Source organism: Anomaloglossus baeobatrachus, chromosome 5, assembly GCF_048569485.1.
Source record: "Anomaloglossus baeobatrachus isolate aAnoBae1 chromosome 5, aAnoBae1.hap1, whole genome shotgun sequence".
In the NCBI taxonomy this organism is placed as follows: domain Eukaryota; kingdom Metazoa; phylum Chordata; class Amphibia; order Anura; family Aromobatidae; genus Anomaloglossus; species Anomaloglossus baeobatrachus.
In genome coordinates this window covers 102952833-102973650 of record NC_134357.1, presented here as the reverse complement: position 1 = coordinate 102973650, position 20818 = coordinate 102952833, and the positions used below count along the sequence as shown (strand labels likewise).

At 48.4% G+C, this 20818-nt stretch overlaps 1 protein-coding gene across 2 annotated transcripts in view; it reads left to right on the top strand.

Moving 5' to 3' along the window:
- The first annotated feature begins 2989 nt into the window (after positions 1-2989).
- ATAD1 (ATPase family AAA domain containing 1) overlaps positions 2990-20818 on the top strand; it is a 64807-nt gene continuing 46978 nt past the window's right edge. The window contains exons 1-4 of one of the 2 annotated variants that reach the window (XM_075348733.1): positions 2990-3076; positions 8947-9111; positions 18843-18941; positions 20456-20576. In XM_075348733.1, coding sequence (XP_075204848.1) covers positions 8950-9111; positions 18843-18941; positions 20456-20576 — 382 coding nt within the window. In that variant the 5' untranslated portion in view covers positions 2990-3076; positions 8947-8949. Of the gene's footprint in view, positions 3077-3724; positions 3799-8946; positions 9112-18842; positions 18942-20455; positions 20577-20818 lie in introns of those variants that run through there. The other variant, XM_075348734.1, reaches the window with a different exon arrangement.

Here is a 20818-nt window from a genome sequence, read left to right as displayed (position 1 = left end):
AAGCGGTTCGCCGACCAGAGCGACGTCGCAGGGCAGGTAAGTGCGTGTGATGGGGTTAAGCGAGGTTGTGCGGCACAGGCAGCGATTTGCCCGTGTCGCACAACCGACGGGGGCGGGTACGATCGCTTGCGATCTCGCTAGCGAGATCGCAGCATGTAAAGCCCGCTTAACTCACCATCCACCACTGTATGAAGCACAATAATCTCATGACCATAAAGAGTAGGTCCTTCCTTAGAAGCATGTGCCCTGTGTATACAAATGTAAATTCAGGTCTGGGTTTTGTTCTATGTTTTCTAGGGATTTTTCATTACTTAAAGGGAATCTGTCAGGTGATTTTGTAGTACAATACTAAGGTTATCTTTAATTTGGGTTTAAGGAGACCTTCTGGGATCACTAAATTTTATTGCTCTACCTCATCTTGTTATCCTTCTGTAATCTCTCAGGAATTCAGTGTCCAGTGCATACTAGTCAACTGTAAGTAAATACAATTTGCATATTCACTTTTCCCACATCTCAGAGCATTCATTATCACTGCTGAGATGTGGAAGGGAGAATGGTTGGGTGCAGCAGTGCAAACTCAGTTCAGATTTACTTTCACTGATGCTAGCACTGAGAGGTGGGAGGGTGGAGCTGTGAACATGCAGTATGTATTTACATATGTTTGACTAGTTACTATGTGACACTGGATGCTATGGCGCTTACAACAAGATAACAGAAGAAAGTACAGCAATAAAACTTACTGATTCTGAAAGGTCTCCTTAAAGGGAACCTGTCAGGTGCAATATGCACCCAGAATCACAAGCAGTTCTGGGTACATACTGCTAATCCCTGCCTAACTGTCCCTGCATCTAGTAGCATAGATATAGATGATCTTTAGAAAAAGTATATTTAAATCTCTTTTAACATATGCTAATGAGTGCACGGACTAGTCGCAAGGGCGTTAGTTCCTGAGCTCTTTCCACCCTCTTACCATGGTAGCACGCCCACAGGACTATTCAATGCAGCATTATCAGCGGTGACGAATGTACCTGTGTCCGCTGTCACCGCTGATCAGAAGTCCCGGCACTTCCGGTTATGCACACTAGACCTCTATGAAACCGGGACGCGTACACCCGCCTTCATGCTGCGCATGACCCGAAGTGCATTCTGATGCATTCTAAAGATCCCTTTATCTATGCTACTAGATACAGGGACAGTTAGGGGGGATTAGCAATATTCACCCAGAACTGCTTGTTGTTCTGGATGCATATTGCACCTGACAGGTTCACTTTAAGCCATATTTAAAGAAAACATTAGTTTTGTACTAGAAAATCACCTGTCCGATTCTCTTTAATGAAATCTTGAAAATCATTCACTTCACTACAGATTTGTTGTAGTGTGTTTTACCCTTTTAATCTCTATACAATTATAAGTAGGAATCTGATTTTATATGATGTAAATATCTTTTCATCTATTGAAATCATTAGGCTTCTCATTAAAACTGGATACACAGCGTGACTATTTGCTGTAAAAAGTTGCAAAACATGGTAAATGGGTTTTTTTTTAGTTTGCACAAAAATTCTGAATCTTGTGAGCCAATCTGATAAATTTGGTGCCAAAAAAACCTAAAAGAATATCATGATAAAAAAAGTGACTTAAAAACCCCACAAATAATAAACCGGGACCAAAGTAAGTGTGTGTGTGTGTGTGTGTGTGTGTGTGTAATTTTTAGGACAAAAAGGAGCATGTTCTGTTAAAATGTTGCAAAAATTTAAGGCAAGAAAATATTAAAGTGGGGATGAGAGTACAATTGAGACTGATTTTGCAAGTTTTCAATAAGATAACAATGATGAATAAAGCAAAATACCTGGAAGCCATAAATTCTGCCCACAGTGTTAGGCCTCTTTCATACGTTTGTGAAAAACAACGCACGTTTTTCACGGACGGGTCAGAGGTGCGTTTTGCCCTCCATGAGCCGTGTTTATGGGCTACGTGTGTTCTCCGTGTATTATCCGTGATAACACACGGAGAACGGAACTTTCTACTCACCTGTCCCTGGCGTCGCTGTCTGTGGTGCTGATCTTTGGTCTCCGGTCCTGCCGACTCCCCGCTGCTGCTGCTTCCGTTCGCAGTGAAGTGAATATGCAATGAGCATAATGAGCGGCGGTTGGCAGCAAGTGACAGCAGCGGCAGAGACAGGAGGGCAGGAGAAGGTGAGTAAAGGGGTTTTTTTTTTCCACACACGTCTTCTTTCCGGTGCGTGTCACACGGAACACATCCGTGTGACACGTTTGCGTTCCGTGAGACACATTTGCGTTCCGTGTGACACGTTTGCATTCCGTGAGACACATTTGCGTTCCGTGTGACACGTTTGCGTTCCGTGAGACACATTTGCGTTCCGTGTGACACGTTTGCGTTCCGTGAGACACATTTGCGTTCCGTGAGACACATTTGCGTTCCGTGTGACACGTTTGCGTTCCGTGAGACACATTTGCGTTCCGTGAGACACATTTGCGTTCCGTGTGACACGTTTGCGTTCCGTGAGACACGTTTGCGTTCCGTGTGACACGTTTGCGTTCCGTGTGACACCCGTGATGCTGGAGAGAAAACGGACATGTTGCCGTGAGAAACACACGAACACACGTAAGTACGGAACAGACACACGTTCCGTGCGGAAATACTTACGTGTGTCCAAAACCATAGGAATACCTAGGTCTACGTGTGTACGTGTCTCCGGTACGTGAGAAAACTGCCAAACACGTATTGGAGGCACGTATGTGTGAAAGAGGCCTTAAAAACAAACAAACAAACAAAAAAAAAACAATAAAAAGCCTGAACTGTATAGAAACCAGTGCACCGTGTTACTGGCAATCAGAAAGCAGCTCTCATTTTCCTACTACAAGCTTCAAAATGAAAGAAGCGATGTGATTGGTTTTCAAGTGTAACCGTCGCAGGACTCTCTCTTTGTGGTTGATGAGGAGGAACTGAAATTACAGGAGTGTCGTTTCCGCCGGAAGCTTTTACGGGTGCACCACCTTGCAATGTGAAGCCGCTGCTTTTGGTTTTCACTTCCTGGATCTGTAGTGTCATCAAGCCGGTGAGTGGTGTGTGTTGTGTGTCACGGCTGGCGGGAGTCCCGGTCCTGGCTCTCGGTATTACTCTCGGCGTGAGGGAGTGTGCGGTGTCCTCGCCGTCAGAGAGGACAGTGCCGGGGAAGGTCACATGCCGGGCACATGGTGTGTGTGAGGCGGCCATACACCGCTGACCCTCCAGGTGACAGTCCGTCACACTCACATCATGGTGGAGATCATGGAGCCTTTACATTTCTCTAACATTCCTCTGTGCTGTGATGGCCGGCGGTGCTGACTGATGCAGGGAGCACGGAGCGATCAGACGTGTTGGGTGTCAGTATGCCTGATCCTCATGTCCAGCTGCGTTACAATAAACCGCACGCCTGGCCCCCTGAACCCCACATATGTGTGATGGCCGGCAGCCCATGTATAAGGGTGACCTTACTAATGACCTCTGCACCCAAATAATGAAAACCATTTCTAAGTTTTATTGTGTAAAAGCATCTGCATAATGCAGAGAAAAGTATGTATAGACTCCATGTTATGTTATTCTAGTAGGAGACATCCATGCCGTATACGCCGCATATACCATGAGTATCTGACTGGCGGGGCCTCAGCGCTCGGCACGTATTTGGGGAAAAGGCCGAGCCGGATGCACAGTACACCAAGGCTGTGGAATCTGCCAAACCTCCGAGCCTTCATTTCCCCCAGTGCCAATCTATAGAAGAGGAGCTTCACCACTGATCAGGTACATAAAGAGCGGCATAGGTTCCCTTAATCAGGAATAGGACTGACCTTTATGACACTTTATAACTTTCTCAAATTCTTATGAAAATATATTCAGCACATTCTGTATTGAGCTACTGCACCTATGTATTATATTTTTTTAGTAGTTGGATTCGGTCCATGGACTGCGACTCTGCAGCGCGATCATGTATTGTATCGCCAAGTCCTCGCTCCTTCTGCTATCTAAGTTCAACTATGTTCCAAAGGCAATTACCAGTCTTGCGGCGCTCATGATACCAATGGTGGAACATATTGGATGATTTTTGGTCATATGACTAGACCAATATACAAATAAGTAAAGAGAGATTTTATTTGTACATTAAAATGTGGTTAATTATACAACGCGTTTCGGCTCGGATGTTTTATCCTTCAGCCTTTTTCAGGTATAATTGAGAGAAAAAAAAAGGAGGTATACATCTTTCATCTTTTTTCTCTCAATTATACCTGAAGAAGGCTGAAGGATACAACATCCGAGCCGAAACGCGTTGTATAATTAACCACATTTTAATGTACAAATAAAATCTCTCTTTACTTATTTGTATATTGGTCTAGTCATATGACCAAAAATCATCCAATATGTTCCACCATTGGTAGCATGAGCGCCGCAAGACTGGTAATTGCCTTTGGAACTTCTTTCACTAAGTGGACCTGCTGGAGAGCTCCTCTATAGTATCCAGTGCGATTGCTGCATACTGCACCATAATCCTATTGGAAAGTGGATCAACTCCTCTTGGATTATTCCAGGCTTTGTAACCTCCTGTCTTTCCCGGTCTCCAGGGTAATTTTTTAAGTTCAACTATGATATCTCTTAGACCTCAGCCAGTTATCTGTTTATTTTTACTTATTTTTTCGGTGGAGGTTGCATATAAGAAAAATACTCTTTATCCATGTGCTGGATGCAATTTTCATACATTATTGCCATGTGAGTGGCCTCCGTTTTACTTAGCATTTAAAAAAAGTAAATTGTCTCCTTTAGGCCTCTGTCACACGTTCGTGCCTTTGGTACTTTGACAGTTTTCTCACGTACTGGAGACACGGGCACACATGGACCTATGTATTGTTAATGGTTTGGACACATGTAAGTATTTTGGAACGGAACGTGTGCCCGTTCCGTACTTGCGTGTGCCCGTTCCGTACTTGCGTGTGCCCGTTCCGTACTTGCGTGTGCCCGTTCCGTACTTGCGTGTGCCCGTTCCGTACTTGCGTGTGCCCGTTCCGTACTTGCGTGTGCCCGTTCCGTACTTGCGTGTGCCCGTTCCGTACTTGCGTGTGCCCGTTCCGTACTTGCGTGTGCCCGTTCCGTACTTGCGTGTGCCCGTTCCGTACTTGCGTGTGCCCGTTCCGTACTTGCGTGTGCCCGTTCCGTACTTGCGTGTGCCCGTTCCGTACTTGCGTGTGCCCGTTCCGTACTTGCGTGTGCCCGTGTGTTCCTCACGCTGACATATCCGTTTTTCTCCGGCATCACGGGTGTCACATGGCCTGGACCGGTACCACACTGATGTAGTGTGGATGCGGTCCCGTGTGACACGCGCCGGAGGAAACTCACGTGTCGGAGAAAAAAAATAACAAATCTTTACTCACCTTCTCCAGCCCTGCAGTCTCTGCCGCTGCTGCCGACTGCCGCTCATTGAATATTCACTTCACTGCGGGCGGAAGCAGCAGCGGGGAGTTGGCAGGACTGGAGACCGAAGATCAGCACCACGGACAGCGACGCCAGGGACAGGTGAGTAGAAAGTTCCGTTCTCCGTGTGTTATCACGGATAACACATGGAGAACACACGTAGTGCCATAAACACGGCTCACTGAGGGCAAAACGCACCTCTGACACGTTCGAGAAACAAATGCGTGATTTTCACGTGTGTGTGGCAGAGGCCTTAAGTAGTGGGGAAAAAAGTATCCTCATTCTCTCAGATTTCAGGCGTCCGCCTGTCACGTTGTATCTGTTTTTATCATGGATAACACATATACCAATTATAAACGATGGTGTTGTTCACATGTTTGTTTTTTCCGGCAGCATGGATGACATGGGCCAATACAAGTCTATGGGTCTTTAATAACCACATACTGCACATGGATAACTTAATAACCGTGTACAATTTGTGTGCTGTATATGTTTAAAGCCTGCTTTACACCTTACACGATATCGTATGCGATCGCACCCGCCCCCATCGTATGTGCGGCATGTTCAATTTGTTGACCGTGTCGCACAAACGATTAACCCCTGTTACACATACTTACCCTTCCATACAACCTCGATGTGGGCGGCGAACATCCACTTCCTGGAGTGGGAGGGACATTCGGTGTCACAGCGACGTCGCGCGGCAGCCGGCCAACAGAAGCGGAGGGGCGGAGATGAGCGGGACGTAAACATCCCGCCCACCTCCTTCCTTCCGCATAGCTGGCGGGAGCCGCGGGACGCTGGTAAGATCTGTGCATCGTTCCCGGGCTGTCACACACTGCGATGTGTGCTGCCTCGGGAACATTGAACAACCCGACGTGCAATTTTTAGGTTTTGAACGACGTGCATGCGATCAACATTTAATCGCAATCGCACGTAGGTTTCACACACTACAATATAACTAACGATGCCGGATGTGCGTCACTTACGACGTGACCCCGCCGACACATCGTTAGATATATTGTAGTGTGTAAAGCCCGCTTAACATTAAAAAGTATAGAAGCTTTGTAAGTGCCCACACACGGGGGAGACACTGATGCACCAGTATCATTTTTTTTCACACACTTGTGAAAGAGGCCGAACATACAGATTTTGACATGGATTGGTTGCAGTTTCGCAGTAGAAATTGTGTGCCACGTGACCAAAGCTTAGTACCTATGAATTATAGATACAGACTCTGTATCAGCCGGGGTGGACGGCCTCTATGGTTCTATGTAGTGGAATCAGTTGGGCATTTCGGAAATTATTAGATTTGCAGTTTTGAGAAAGCCACTTAAACACTTGGACTAATTCCTTTTTTGCTGTTATCAATGACCTGGCAAAAAGTCTTCTTTCACTTTCCCCTTTAGGCTGAGTGTTTCCTATCTCTGGGCTTGGCCTATGGTATGACGCCTCACACAGGAGCATGTTGCTCTTCAATGAAGTGTTCAATAAGGTTATTTTTTTCTGGTGCAGAATACACTCGGCAGTGTGAATGAGGTCAAAGTCTGTAGGTCGTGCTATACCCCCCCCCACGTCCCGAGGGTTCCCTGACAGCTACCTACAGTAATTGATGTCTGTGTAGGTGGCAGGATGTAAAACTAACCTCTGTATCAAATCAGAGCAATATATATCTCTGATCTGTGTCTCCACCACTAATTTACACTCTGAGTCACACATAAGGGGCCTAACAATGTAACGTTACAGAGATGTCCCCTTTAGGCTACTTTCACACATCCGGTTTTTGCTCTGCGGCACAATACGGCGCTCTGCAGAAAAACCGCAACCGTTTTTTTTGCCGCCGGTTGCGGTATTTTTTGCATAGACTTATATTAGTGCCGTATTGTGCTGCATGGGCCTGTGTTCGGTCCGGTTTTTGCCGCATGCGGCAGATTTTGCCGATGCCGCGGCCGGATGGAACGTTGCCTGCAATGTTTTTTGCTTTTGCTCCGGCAAAAAAAAACCGCATCCGGCAGCTGCGGTGCGTTTTTCAATGCATGCCTATGGACGCCGGATGCGGCGCGATGCGGAAAAAAACGCATCCGGCCGCCGCATGCGGTTTCTTCCACTGCGCATGCTCAGTAGTGTGCCGCAACCGGTAAAAACCGGACCGGCCGCATGTAAAAACTTATGCAAAGGATGCGGTGTTTTCACCGCATCCGTTGCATAGGTTTCACAGCCGGATTGAGCCGCACGGCTCAAACCGGATGTGTGAAAGTAGCCTTAGCTGATAGATCTCATAGTATGCGAGTAAGATTTTCTCAGGACCAAGGATACAGCTGATAGAGATGTGACCGGCCTCTAGCTTATATATTTGCATTGATAAAATAACGCACTGGGTCTTGGCATGATCTCTTCTCAATTAGGTTTTCTGGTCACTTCAGTACTATGAAATTATCGCTTTTTGTGACCCTAAAGAGTTTAAAAGCTCTGAGTTTAAATTGGATAATGAGTCTTTTTATGGGGCTAAGGTCTTATTGGCAGGTAGTTAATAAATAACTACTGGCATTCGATATCTCCCAGATGAGAGCGGTCATGGACTGCTGCTGCCGGTGATTCTGCCGCCCTCTTGGACATCACGTCAACAGATCAGCTTCTTCTCTTCCTATCTGCTCTGCTGACATGCCATCGCTGGTGACGTCATATTGATTAAAGGGAATCTGTCACCAGGTTTTTGCTCCTCCATCTGACAGCAGCATACAGTAGAGACAGAGACCCTGATTCCAGCGATGTCACTTATTGAGCTGTTTGCTGTCATTTTGATAAACTCAATGTTTTTTCTGCTGCAGATCTAGCAGTTATACAGAGCTCATGACTATGCTGGACTACCTGGCAGCACACCAAGTGGTCCTCTAATGATAATCTACTGCTGATTAAACAGTGATTTTATCACAACTACACTAAGCAGACCAGTTAGTGAAACATCGCTGGAATCAGGATCTCTGACACAGTGTTATGCTGATCTCAGATTAAGAGTTAAAAACCTGGTTACAGATTCCCTTTAATAGCTACTCACCTGTTCTGGCCTGCTCTGATCTCTCTGATGAGAGCGGTCACGGGCTGCTCCTGCCGGTGATAATCCCGCCTTCTGGCACATCACGTCAACGGATCAGTCAACAGATCAGTTCTTTCTCTTCCTCTCTGCTTTGTTGACTTGACTCAACCTGCCATAACCCTCAGTCTGATACAGCGCCGCACGACCAACTCTACCCTAACCTACCGTATCCTCACCTATCCATTGTAGACTGTGAGCCCTCGCAGGCAGGGACCTCTATCCTCCTGTACCAGTCTGTGCCTTGTATCGTTTATGATTATTGTACTTGTCCCTATTATGTATGCACCTTTCACATGTAAAGCGCCATGGAATTGATGGCGCTATAATAATAAATAATAATAATACTTTTCAATGCAGCGGTTTTCTCCAGTGTAAAATAAACGCTTCTTCTGTTTCAGAAAATGGTCCATGCAGAAGCCTTTTCTCGCCCACTGAGCAGGAATGAAGTTGTTGGTCTCATCTTCAGGTTAACAATATTTGGTGCTGTCACCTATTTTACCATTAAATGGATGGTAGATGCTATAGATCCAACCAGGAAGCAGAAAATGGAGGCCCAGAAGCAGGTAAGGGTCCATCATTCTCCACTGACTCCTATGGAGGCTGCGTCAGACATGTACAGCCAAAATGCAGCGCGTCTAACACCAGTTGTGCCAGGATTCAGAGCCGCAGTTGTGATCATGGGATTGCCATTCTCCAAATTGTTGTAGCAGTTTGCCCCCAGTCTTCAGACATTTCTTGTATAGTATATCATGTGGATATAACTTATTGTAGATGTATGTCTGTCTTTGCACTGTGCCTATGTGATATGTAGTTCCTGCGCTCTTGGCCTCATTAGGGGACACAGGGTGTGCGGCTGCAGTTTCCCTTAGAGGAGTCTGATCTTATGTAAAGATCCTGGTTCATCACATGTGTATTAGTATTGTCACTAGTAATGTTAGCTTGAATTGAGAGAACCATATATTTCAGTTTAGTATTTTTACCAATATTGCATATTGTTCTATTAAAGGGATTGTCTCCTTTCATAATTTTTTCTTTGTCGCTCCATTGGGAGACCCAGACAATTGGGTGTATAGCTTCTGCCTCCGGAGGCCACACAAAGTATTACACTTGAAAAAAGTGTAACCCCTCCCCTCTGCCTATACACCCTCCCGTGCATCACAGGCTCCTCAGTTTTAAGCTTTGTGTGGAAGGAGGCACACATCCACTCATGCTCCCATTTTAGTCAGCAGCAGCTGCTGATTTTATCGGTTGGAAGAAAAGAGGGCCCCTAAGGGCCCCCGGCATGCTCCCTTCTCACCCCACTAAGTCGGCGGTGCTGTTAAGGTTGAGGTACCCATTGCGGGTACAGAGGCTGGAGCCACATGCCGTTTTCCTTCACCATCCCTTAGAGGCTCTGGGAGAAGTGGGATCCTAACCGGTCATCCATTCACTGGGACCGGGCTCCCTCCGCAGCCCCTGTGGGAATCTGCCGGACAGGAGTCTTTGTATCCTCAGGGACAGGGCCCTGCATATAAAGGTACTCTGTGTCCCCATGGGGACGGTGCATGGAGCGCTTGTTTCACAGACGCTGCAGCAGCTGCTGGTTTTGTGACGACCGGGACTTCCGCGCCGACCGCGCCTGTTTGTCGGCCGCGGTATTAAATTTAGTCCCCGGCTTCATTGCGGCCTAGTACCATAACTCCCACCCCCGGGCCTGCCAGTCAGGGGTAAGGGCGGGACGGTCGACCTGATGTCGGCAGTGAGGGCTGGAGCATACTTTAGGTTTCCCCCCCCCCCCCTCACTGATCACTGTGGGGCACCAGATTCCCGCACTTTACTAGTCGCCGCCCACGGCTCCCTCCTCCCCTGAGAGCTCTGGCAGCCATTTTTTTTTACACATTCTGCCGGTGGAGGATTTCAGGAACGAGCTCTGCAGCTCTGGGAGACCTAAGGCAGGGAATCTGGTGGACACACACCGCTTTGGGCGGTCGGTAAGCCACACCGGTCACCCGGTGCTGGTCCCCCTAGGGTGCCGGAGTATATATATATAATATATATATATGTATATGTATATGTGTATATATATATATAATATATATATTATATTTTCTCTGTTCGGCCGGGTTGTTTTGCTTTTGGCTATATACCCTCAGTGATCACTCTCCTAGGAGACAACAGCATGTCGTCCACAAGGAGCAAGGGCGCTAAGGCAAAAGGTTTTTTTTGCAACCTGTACCTCTTGTGCGGCTATGTTACCTGCAGGTTCCACCTACCCTCACTGTGAGCAATGCTTGACCCCTGTTGCACTTGCTCAGCCGGAGCCTCGGTCACTAGTGGGCCCCTCGGCTCAGGCAGACCCTCCTGCTTCCCCTGTCCAGGCGGCAGGGACAGAGTTTGCAGTTTTTGCTGAGAAACTCTCTGAGTCGCTTTCACAATCCATGGCTCAGTCTATGGACAAATGGTCTGCCAAGCTACTAGAAGCCTTGCAGTCCAGACCGGTCCTTACACAGGCCCCGGGCACTGTTGGATCATCGCCTCCAGGCCCCTCTCGGTCTGCGCTGCAGCGTGCTCCCAGGGTGGCCCCTAGGTCTCACGTGGAGGACTCCGGCACGGACCACAGTCCCAGACCGGCTAAGCGGGCTCGCTGGGAATCTTCCCTGACTTCCTCACGCTGCTCGGGGTCTCAGCTTGAGAACTCTCTGGAGGATGAGGCGGACGTCGCAGCTCAGGGCTCTGACCCTGACGTTGCTCTCAATCTTGATACACCTGAAGGGGACGCCATAGTAAATGATCTTATAGCGTCCATCAACCAGGTGCTAGATCTTTCTCCCCCAACTCCACCTATAGAGGAGTCGGCTTCGCAGCAGGAGAAACACCAGTTTAGGTTTCCCAAACGTACACGGAGTGCGTTTTTCGATCACTCTAACTTCAGAGATGCTGTCCAGAAGCACAGAGCATTTCCGGACAAGCGCTTTACTAAGCGCCTTAATGACACACGTTACCCCTTCCCCTCTGACGTAGTTAAGGGTTGGGCTCAATGTCCCAAGGTGGATCCTCCAGTCTCTAGACTGGCGGCTAGATCTGTAGTATCAGTTGCAGATGGCTCATCGCTCAAGGATGCCACTGACAGGCAGATAGAGCTCCTGGTGAAATCCATCTATGAAGCCACAGGCGCGTCTTTTGCCCCGGCCTTTGCAGCCGTGTGGGCACTCCAAGCTATCTCAGCTTGTCTGTCTGAGATTAATGCGGTCACACGTACCTCTGCTCCGCAAGTTGCGTCTTTGACTTCTCAGGCGTCGGCTTTTTCGTCCTACGCCATGAACGCCGTCCTGGACTCTGCTAGCCGTACAGCGGTAGCATCCGCTAATTCGGTGGCAGTCCGCAGGGCCATGTGGCTACGCGAATGGAAGGCAGACTCTGCTTCCAAGAAGTTCTTAACCGGTTTGCCGTTTTCTGGCGACCGATTGTTTGGCGAACGATTGGATGAAATTATTAAGGAATCCAAGGGAAAGGACTCGTCCTTACCCCAGTCCAAACCGAAGAGACCTCAGCAACGGAAAATACAACCGAGGTTTCGGTCCTTTCGGCCCTCAGCCAAGTCCCAATCCTCCTCGTCCAACAGGCCAGAGAAGGGCCAGAGGAACTCTTATGCGTGGCGGTCTAAGTCACGCCCCCAAAAAACCGCCGGAGGCACTGCCTCCAAGGCGGCCTCCTCATGACTTTCGGCCTCCCCGAACCGCATCCTCGGTCGGTGGCAGGCTCTCCCGCTTTTGCGACGCCTGGTGGCCACATGTCCAAGACCGATGGGTGAGAGACATTCTGTCTCATGGTTACAGGATAGAGTTCAGCTCTCGTCCTCCGACTCGTTTCTTCAGAACATCTCCGCCTCCATCTCGGGCCGGCGCACTTTTTCAGGCTGTGGGCGTTCTGAAGTCAGAAGGAGTGGTGATTGCCGTTCCCCCTCAGGAACATGGTCACGGCTTCTACTCCAACTTGTTCGTGGTGCCAAAGAAGAACGGATCATTCCGTCCTGTTCTGGACCTCAAACTGCTCAACAGGCATGTGAGCACCAGAAGGTTTCGGATGGAATCTCTTCGCTCGGTCATCGCTTCGATGTCACAAGGAGACTTCCTAGCATCAATCGACATCAAGGATGCTTATCTCCATGTGCCGATCGCACCCGAGCATCAACGCTTCCTGCGTTTCGCCATCGGGGACGAACACCTTCAGTTCGTGGCACTGCCTTTCGGCCTGGCGACAGCCCCACGGGTCTTCACCAAGGTCATGGCATCCGTTGTGGCGGTCCTACACTCTCAGGGCCACTCGGTGATCCCTTACTTAGACGATCTCCTAGTCAGGGCACCCTCCCGGGTGGCGTGTCAACACAGCCTGACCGTCGCTCTGGAGACTCTCCAGCGGTTCGGGTGGTTCATCAACTTCCCAAAGTCCAAGTTGACACCGACCCAATCACTGACTTACCTCGGGATGGAGTTTCATACTCACTCAGCGGTAGTCAAGCTACCGCTGGACAAACAGCTTTCGCTGCAGACAGGGGTGCAATCTCTTCTTCGGGGTCAGTCACACCCCTTGAGGCGCCTCATGCACTTCCTGGGGAAGATGGTGGCAGCAATGGAGGCAGTCCCCTTCGCGCAGTTTCATCTGCGCCCACTCCAATGGGACATTCTCCGCAAATGGGACAGGAGGTCGACGTCCCTCGACAGGAACGTCTCTCTTTCCCTTGCAGCCAAAACCTCTCTTCAGTGGTGGCTTCTTCCCAATTCTCTATCGCAGGGAAAATCCTTCCTGCCCCCATCCTGGGCTGTGGTCACGACGGACGCGAGCCTGTCAGGGTGGGGAGCGGTTTTTCTCCACCACAGGGCTCAGGGAACCTGGACTCCGATAGTCTTCCCTTCAGATCAATATTCTGGAGATAAGGGCAGTGTATCTAGCCCTAAAAGCGTTCCATCGGTGGCTGGAGGGCAGGCAGATCCGCATACAGTCGGACAACGCCACGGCGGTCGCGTACATCAACCACCAGGGCGGCACACGCAGCCGTCAAGCCTTCCAGGAAGTCCGGCGGATTCTGCTGTGGGCGGAGGCCACAGCCTCCACCATCTCCGCAGTTCACATCCCGGGCGTAGAAAACTGGGAAGCAGACTTTCTCAGTCGTCAGGGCATGGATGCGGGGGAATGGTCTCTTCACCCAGACGTGTTTCGAGAGATCTGTCGCCGCTGGGGAACGCCGGACGTCGATCTCATGGCGTCACGGCACAACAACAAGGTCCCGGCCTTCATGGCACGTTCTCAAGATCACAGAGCTCTGGCGGCGGACGCGTTAGTTCAGGATTGGTCGCAGTTTCGACTCCCTTATGTGTTTCCTCCTCTGGCGATGTTGCCCAGAGTGTTACGCAAGATCAGATCCGACTGTCGTCGCGCCATTCTCGTCGCTCCAGATTGGCCGAGGCGGTCGTGGTATCCGGATCTGTGGCATCTCACGGTGGGTCAGCCGTGGGCGCTTCCAGACCGCACAGACCTGCTGTCACAAGGGCCGTTTTTCCATCTGAATTCTGCGGCCCTCAACCTGACTGTGTGGCCATTGAGTCCTGGCTCCTAGCGTCGTCGGGTTTATCGCAGGATGTCATTGCCAGTATGAGACAGGCCAGGAAACCAACGTCCGCCAAGATCTATTACAGGTCGTGGCGGATCCTCTTGTCCTGGTGCTCTGATAAGGGTTTTACTCCCTGGCCTTTTGCCTTACCCATTTTTCTTTCATTCCTTCAATCCGGAATGGACAAGGGTTTGTCACTCGGCTCTCTCAAGGGACAAGTATCGGCGCTCTCAGTATTTTTTCAAAAGCGCCTGGCAAGGCTTCCGCAGGTCCGCACGTTCCTGCAGGGAGTTTGCCACATAGTTCCACCCTAAAAGCGTCCGCTGGAACCCTGGGACCTTAACAGGGTGTTAATGGCTCTTCAAAAACCACCTTTCGAGCCGCTGAGGGATGTCTCTTTATCACGTCTTTCGCAGAAGGTGGCTTTTCTTGTGGCAATTACCTCACTCCGAAGAGTGTCGGAGCTTGCAGCGCTGTCATGCAAATCCCCTTTCCTGGTTTTTCACCAGGATAAGGTGGTTCTGCGTCCTATCCCGGAGTTTCTCCCTAAGGTGGTATCTCCTTTTCATCTCAATCAGGATATCTCCTTACCGTCTTTTTGCCCTCATCCAGTTCACCAGTGTGAAAAGGATTTGCATTCATTAGATCTAGTGAGAGCACTCCGGCTCTACGTGTCTCACACGGCGCCCCTGCGCCGTTCAGATGCGCTCTTTGTCCTGGTCGCTGGCCAGCGTAAGGGTTCGCAGGCTTCCAAGTCAACTTTGGCTCGGTGGATCAAGGAACCGATTCTTGAAGCCTACCGTTCTTCGGGGCTTCCTCTTCCTTCGGGGCTGAGAGCCCATTCTACCAGAGCCGTGGGTGCGTCCTGGGGCCCACCTGTAGGAAGGGGTCGTTTTTCGGCTCTCTGTTATTGAGGTATTCTTTTACCCACCCAGGGACTGCTTTTGGACGTCCCAATTGTCTGGGTCTCCCAATGGAGCGACAAAGAAGAAGGGAATTTTGTTTACTTACCGTAAATTCCTTTTCTTCTAGCTCCTATTGGGAGACCCAGCACCCGCCCCTGTTTCCTTCGGGCTGTTTGTTCTTTTGTGTACACATGTTGTTCATGTTGAATTGTTCCTTTGGTTCATGGTTTTCAGTTCTCCGAACATCCTTCGGATTGAGTTTACCTTAGACCAATTTTATAAGTTTCCTCCTTCCTGCTTTTGCACCAAACTGAGGAGCCCGTGATGCACGGGAGGGTGTATAGGCAGAGGGGAGGGGTTACACTTTTTTCAAGTGTAATACTTTGTGTGGCCTCCGGAGGCAGAAGCTATACACCCAATTGTCTGGGTCTCCCAATAGGAGCTAGAAGAAAAGGAATTTACGGTAAGTAAACAAAATTCCCTTCTTTTTTTTTCTTTTCCTTTAAAGGGAACCTATCAGTTTTTCCCAATATGAACTACGGCTGCCACCTTTAAAGGGAACCTGTCAGCAGAATTTCCCCTAAAACCTCACAGATTCCCCCTCTGCAGCTCCTGTGCTGCATTCTAGAAAGGTCCCTGTTAGTATTGTGGCCCCTTTCTGACCAAAAAAAAGAGTTTATAAAGAGGTACCTTTTTGGCTTCGGATTCTATAAATCTGACACGGGGGCGGGCAGCCTGATGGCCGTTATTCTGCCCCCTGGTCCTGTATGCCGCCCCCATCGCTGATTTCCATACTTTTGGACGCCGCCCACTGCTCCAGCCATCCCCGCGCATGCCCAGTGCCAGTCTCACGGGACTGAGCACTGTGACTGCTGGTGACGTGTGCGCAGGCAAGTGATTATGGGCGGGACTGTGACTGTTATCAGCAAGTACCCGCCCATAATCTCGTGAGCGCGCAAACCTCTCCAGCGTCACACTGTGCTCAGTGTAGATGCTAGACTGTATGGGCTGCTTCCAGGGATGACGTCCCTTTGTCACGTGATAGGGGCGTGTTCAAAATACTATCACGTGACAAAGGGACGTCATCCCTGGAAGCAGCCCATACAGTCTAGCATCTACACTGAGCACAGTGTGACGCTGGAGAGGTTTGTGCGCTCACGAGATTATGGGCGGGTACTTGCTGATAACAATCACAGCCACGCCCATATCACTTGCCTGCGCACACGTCACCAGCAGTCACAGTGCTCAGTCCCGTGAGACTGGCACTGGGCATGCGCGGGGATGGCTGGAGCAGTGGGCGGTGTCCAAAAGTATGGAAATCAGCGATGGGGGCGGCATACAGGACCAGGGGGCAGAATAACGGCCATCAGGCTGCCCGCCCCCGTGTCAGATTTATAGAATCCGAAGCCAAAAAGGTACCTCTTTATAAACTCTTTTTTTTGGTCAGAAAGGGGCCACAATACTAACAGGGACCTTTCTAGAATGCAGCCCACGAGCTGCAGAGGGGGAATCTGTGAGGTTTTAGGGGAAATTTCTGCTGACAGGTTCCCTTTAATCCCTCTTTCACAGTAGTGTAGCAAGTTGTATATAAGTTTCCACCCCCCTCTGCATAGCACAAAAATATACCTTTATATTTTCCTTCCCCCTATATGGCGCTGTCTGGTCTTGATCTGGTGCCTTTTTTCTCCCTTGTAATCACCGTCCTGCTGCTTGCTTCATTTGGATAACACATCCTATGTCGCCCACACAGTATCCCCAGTCGCGCCCCTGCACAGGCGTAGTTCTTTCTGCCTTGCTGAGGGCAGAGCAGTGTACTGAAATGCACATGCATCGTCCTGACTTCTGGATCATCGGAGCTCTTTGCTCTCTCACAGCGCATGCGCATTAAGGCACTTGGCTCTGCCCTCTTTGCACCACTTTTTGGAACTCCAGCTATGCTCTTTCCCTTTTCACCTGCAGATGTGATTATTAGGCTGTGTGCCCACGATCAGTATATGCAGCAAGCTTCAGCTGTGTCCTTGACGTTGCGTTGTACTGTACAAGCATACTGGATGGAATTTCTAGAAATCCCGTGCCCACTGTGGTTCTTTTTTCTGCAGCAAATATTGACCTGCGGTGCGTGTTTCCAGACCACAGCATGTCAATTGTTTGCTGCAGAACTGCCTGCGTCCTCCATAGGGACAACACAAGCGAGACTGCAGCGCACTGAACCCTGACTGTGGGCACAGTCAGCTGCATTCTCCTGCAGAGGAGACTCATGGCCCCGCACAGGACCCACTGTGTTCAGAACGCAGCGAGTCCTGATCGTGGGCACATACCTTTAGGTGACATCACCCCTATTGTTTGTTCTACAATTAGAAAATAATTGTGTTTTCCGAAGTTTTTCTCTCACTCACATGTGCATCCTGATTAACATTGTGAAATTAACCCTTGCCATACTGATTAGAGAAACTACTGTCAGTTGTTTAACAACTAACAATATACAAAATGGTATACATTTATGTTGTATATTTTTTTCTTTGTATCGTACATTGAGTAGAGAAGTGTTTGGGGGTTTTTTCTTCACTTATGAGCCACTTCTTCCCCTGCCTCCTGAACTCACTTTCCACTTAGGAAAAAGAGGTCATATCCGTTTTGATCAAAGCAATATGGTCTGCTAGCATTGAGGTGTTTGGTTACATTATATAATATGGAAGGAGGAGGAAGAGGGAAGAGCAGAGTAATACACAGGCTTGGAAGCGCATAGATCATGTTGAGCTTTCTGTCAAGTCTTTGACCTCAATCCAGAGCTGACTTCACACCTGTGCAGCTCAGTACTGCTGTACAATCTCCTGAATGTTGAGGCTGTTTTCTCTTCATGCTAACTAAGGTATGAAGAGCAGGCATCGAGCTGTGTATGGAAGACATCATAATAGCTAGTCTCTTCCCACCAGCTCAGTCAATTGAGAGAGCCTGTAGAGGGGAAAACTGGAGATAATGCAGGATACACAACATATATTGGCCAGGAATGTTGTTATCCTTAATGTTCACATTAAGTTCCTTTAAGATCTGCCAGACGCTCTTGCGTAGTGCTGCCGGTGCCCCCAGTCTCTTGGCCTCCTTCTCGAGCAGATGGTGTCAGGCTCTCACTGCAGTCAGTCTTTGGCCACTCTTTGGTTGCAGCCGTAACGTTCGGCTGAGCTGAGAAAGGGCCCATAGACTGCTTATTTGGGCTCAAATGGAACATGACTGCTGTAGCCTTCCAGCTGTCACTTGACATTCCCCATTGGAAAAGGAAGGCAGGAGACAGGTGGCGACACTGGCGGCATTACCAAGGGTCTTTAGGAGTTTGGTTTGAGTGTTGATTTTCTTTTTCTATGTGAGCACCACCATGGCCCTATGTATAAACTGTCTATTAGAAACTGACAACCCCTTTAACGGGCCTTTAAAACTGGTTGTCTCAGTACAGGCTTTCCTGAATTATTACTAGGATATGCCATTCGTGCTGAATACGTGATTATCTGACCTATGTGATGACCCCCAAACAATTTCTAAAATACCGCGGCAGTGTCGAGTACAGTACCAATTGGTACTACTTCTGTCTAGATGCGCTGCACCTTATTCTGGTCACCAGTTCAGAGCAGTTGTTAGACCCATAGTTTATACTTTGTCAACCCCGATATCAAAATGGGGGAAAAAGTGATTATCTACATGGAAATTGTATAAAACTCAAAATGTGTTCCATCTTCTGATTTAGACACTTTATACTACTTTTTAGAAGGTTTTACTGGAATTATTGTTTTATCATATTTCTTTTGTTCAGGCTGAGAAGTTGATGAGACAGATCGGTGTGAAGAACGTGAAGCTAACAGAATATGAAATGAGCATCGCAGCCCATCTTGTGGATCCCCTTAGTATGCAGGTAAGATATATCATTCATTTGGTGGAAATATTTTGTCATCGTATCGCTCCAACGTCAGACTTACTTTTGCTGCTTTTTCTTCTGCTCCCAAATATTTAAAAAAAAAAAGTCTTAAGTGTTTCAGTTATAGTGCATAGATATTTATTTGACTCATGATATTTCTAAAAAGGTAATATCTGAAATGCAAAACTTCATTGGATTTGCATTGCAAGCTATAATGGGTTCCAGTACGTTACTGGTGAGAATGGTGCCGCAGATTGAGCATTTCTTGATGTTTAAAAACAAAAAAAAAAACACCTTGAAGGAAATCCACAGACGCTTGTGCGAATAAACCTAGGACATGGTCAGATTGTGTTTTATGCAGGGACGAGAACATATTTCTCCTCTTTAATTTGTTGTCATTAAAGGAAATCTTTTAGAACTTTTAGTACTTATTTTATTTGTTTATATGGATATTTAGAAGTATTTTCTGCTTTAAAAAAAAAAAAAAGAAAAAACCCTTTCTCCAGCTGCAGTTTAAAGGGAACCTGTCAGGTGCAATATACACCCAGGACCACAAGCGGTTCTGGGTGCATACTGCTAATCCCTGCCTAACTGTCCCTGCATCTAGCAGCATAGATATAGAGATCTTTAGAAAAAGTATTTCCAAAGATCTTACATGATCTGCTAATGAGCGCAGGGACTAGTCGCAAGGCCGTTAGTTTCTGCACTCATTCCACACTTTTAGCATGATAGCATGCCCACAGGAGTGTGCAAACATGCTATTCAATGCCCATTGCCTCGCGTCATCATCGGCAGTGATGCGCATACCTGTGTCTGTTCCTACAGCTTCAGACGCTGAGCATTGTGCATGATTAGGTCACCGCGCTTCCGATCATGCGCACTGTGTATGCATCCCGGCTTCAGAGAGGTCTAGTGCTCATGACCAGAGGTGGCGGGGACTTCTGATCATGCGCACTGCCTGGCGTCTCAGGTTGTAGCAACGGACAGGTACGCATGTCACTGCTGGTGATGATGCTGGCAGTGGGCATTGATTAGTATGTTAGTACACCCCTGTGGGCGTGCTACCATGCTAAGAGGGCAGAATGAGCGCAGGAACTAACGCCCTTGTGACTAGTTGCTATCCTTATTAGCATATCATAGAGGATCTTTAGAAATACTTTTTCTAAAGATCTTTTATGTATGCTACTATCAGTTGGAACAGTTAGGCAGGGATTAGCAATATGCACCTAGAACTGCTCGTGATTCTGGGTGCATAATGCACCTGACAGGTTCCCTTTAAACCCCCACTGTGCTTTGCTCACCCTCGCCATATCCAGCTCTGAGTAACCTCCACTGCTCCCGCTGTCTATTATTGTTTGCAGCCCTTACATCGCGTTGACGGCGCTGGACCAGGGGAGGGTGCGGAAAGCAGAGTTTATTTTTAAGAACAAACTGTACCCGGAAACAGGGGCGATCTAAAACCAGAAAACCTCTACGTTTTTCACTCACTTGTAGATGATTTCTCCTATCAGGTGACCTGGAGTGACATAGCCGGCCTTGATGAAGTGATCACAGACCTGAAAGACACGGTAATTCTCCCAATAAGGAAGAAGCATTTATTTGAAAACTCAAGACTTCTTCAACCTCCCAAAGGTACCTGTCATGAGTTGTATTGTTCCGTGTGGTTTTGGATGTATATTTACCTTCTCAGTAACCTGATCCCACATAGCTCTGCGCCATTCACACCCAATTACTGTGTTAAATTTGCCAATGAGTTGCCTGCGTCATCAATCAGAGGTGCCAGCTGTATTATACAGCCTAAATCCATACATCCAACTGTTTCCTTTCCATTTCACTAATGAATACAGCATCTAAGCCTAAGGCCGGCTTCACTT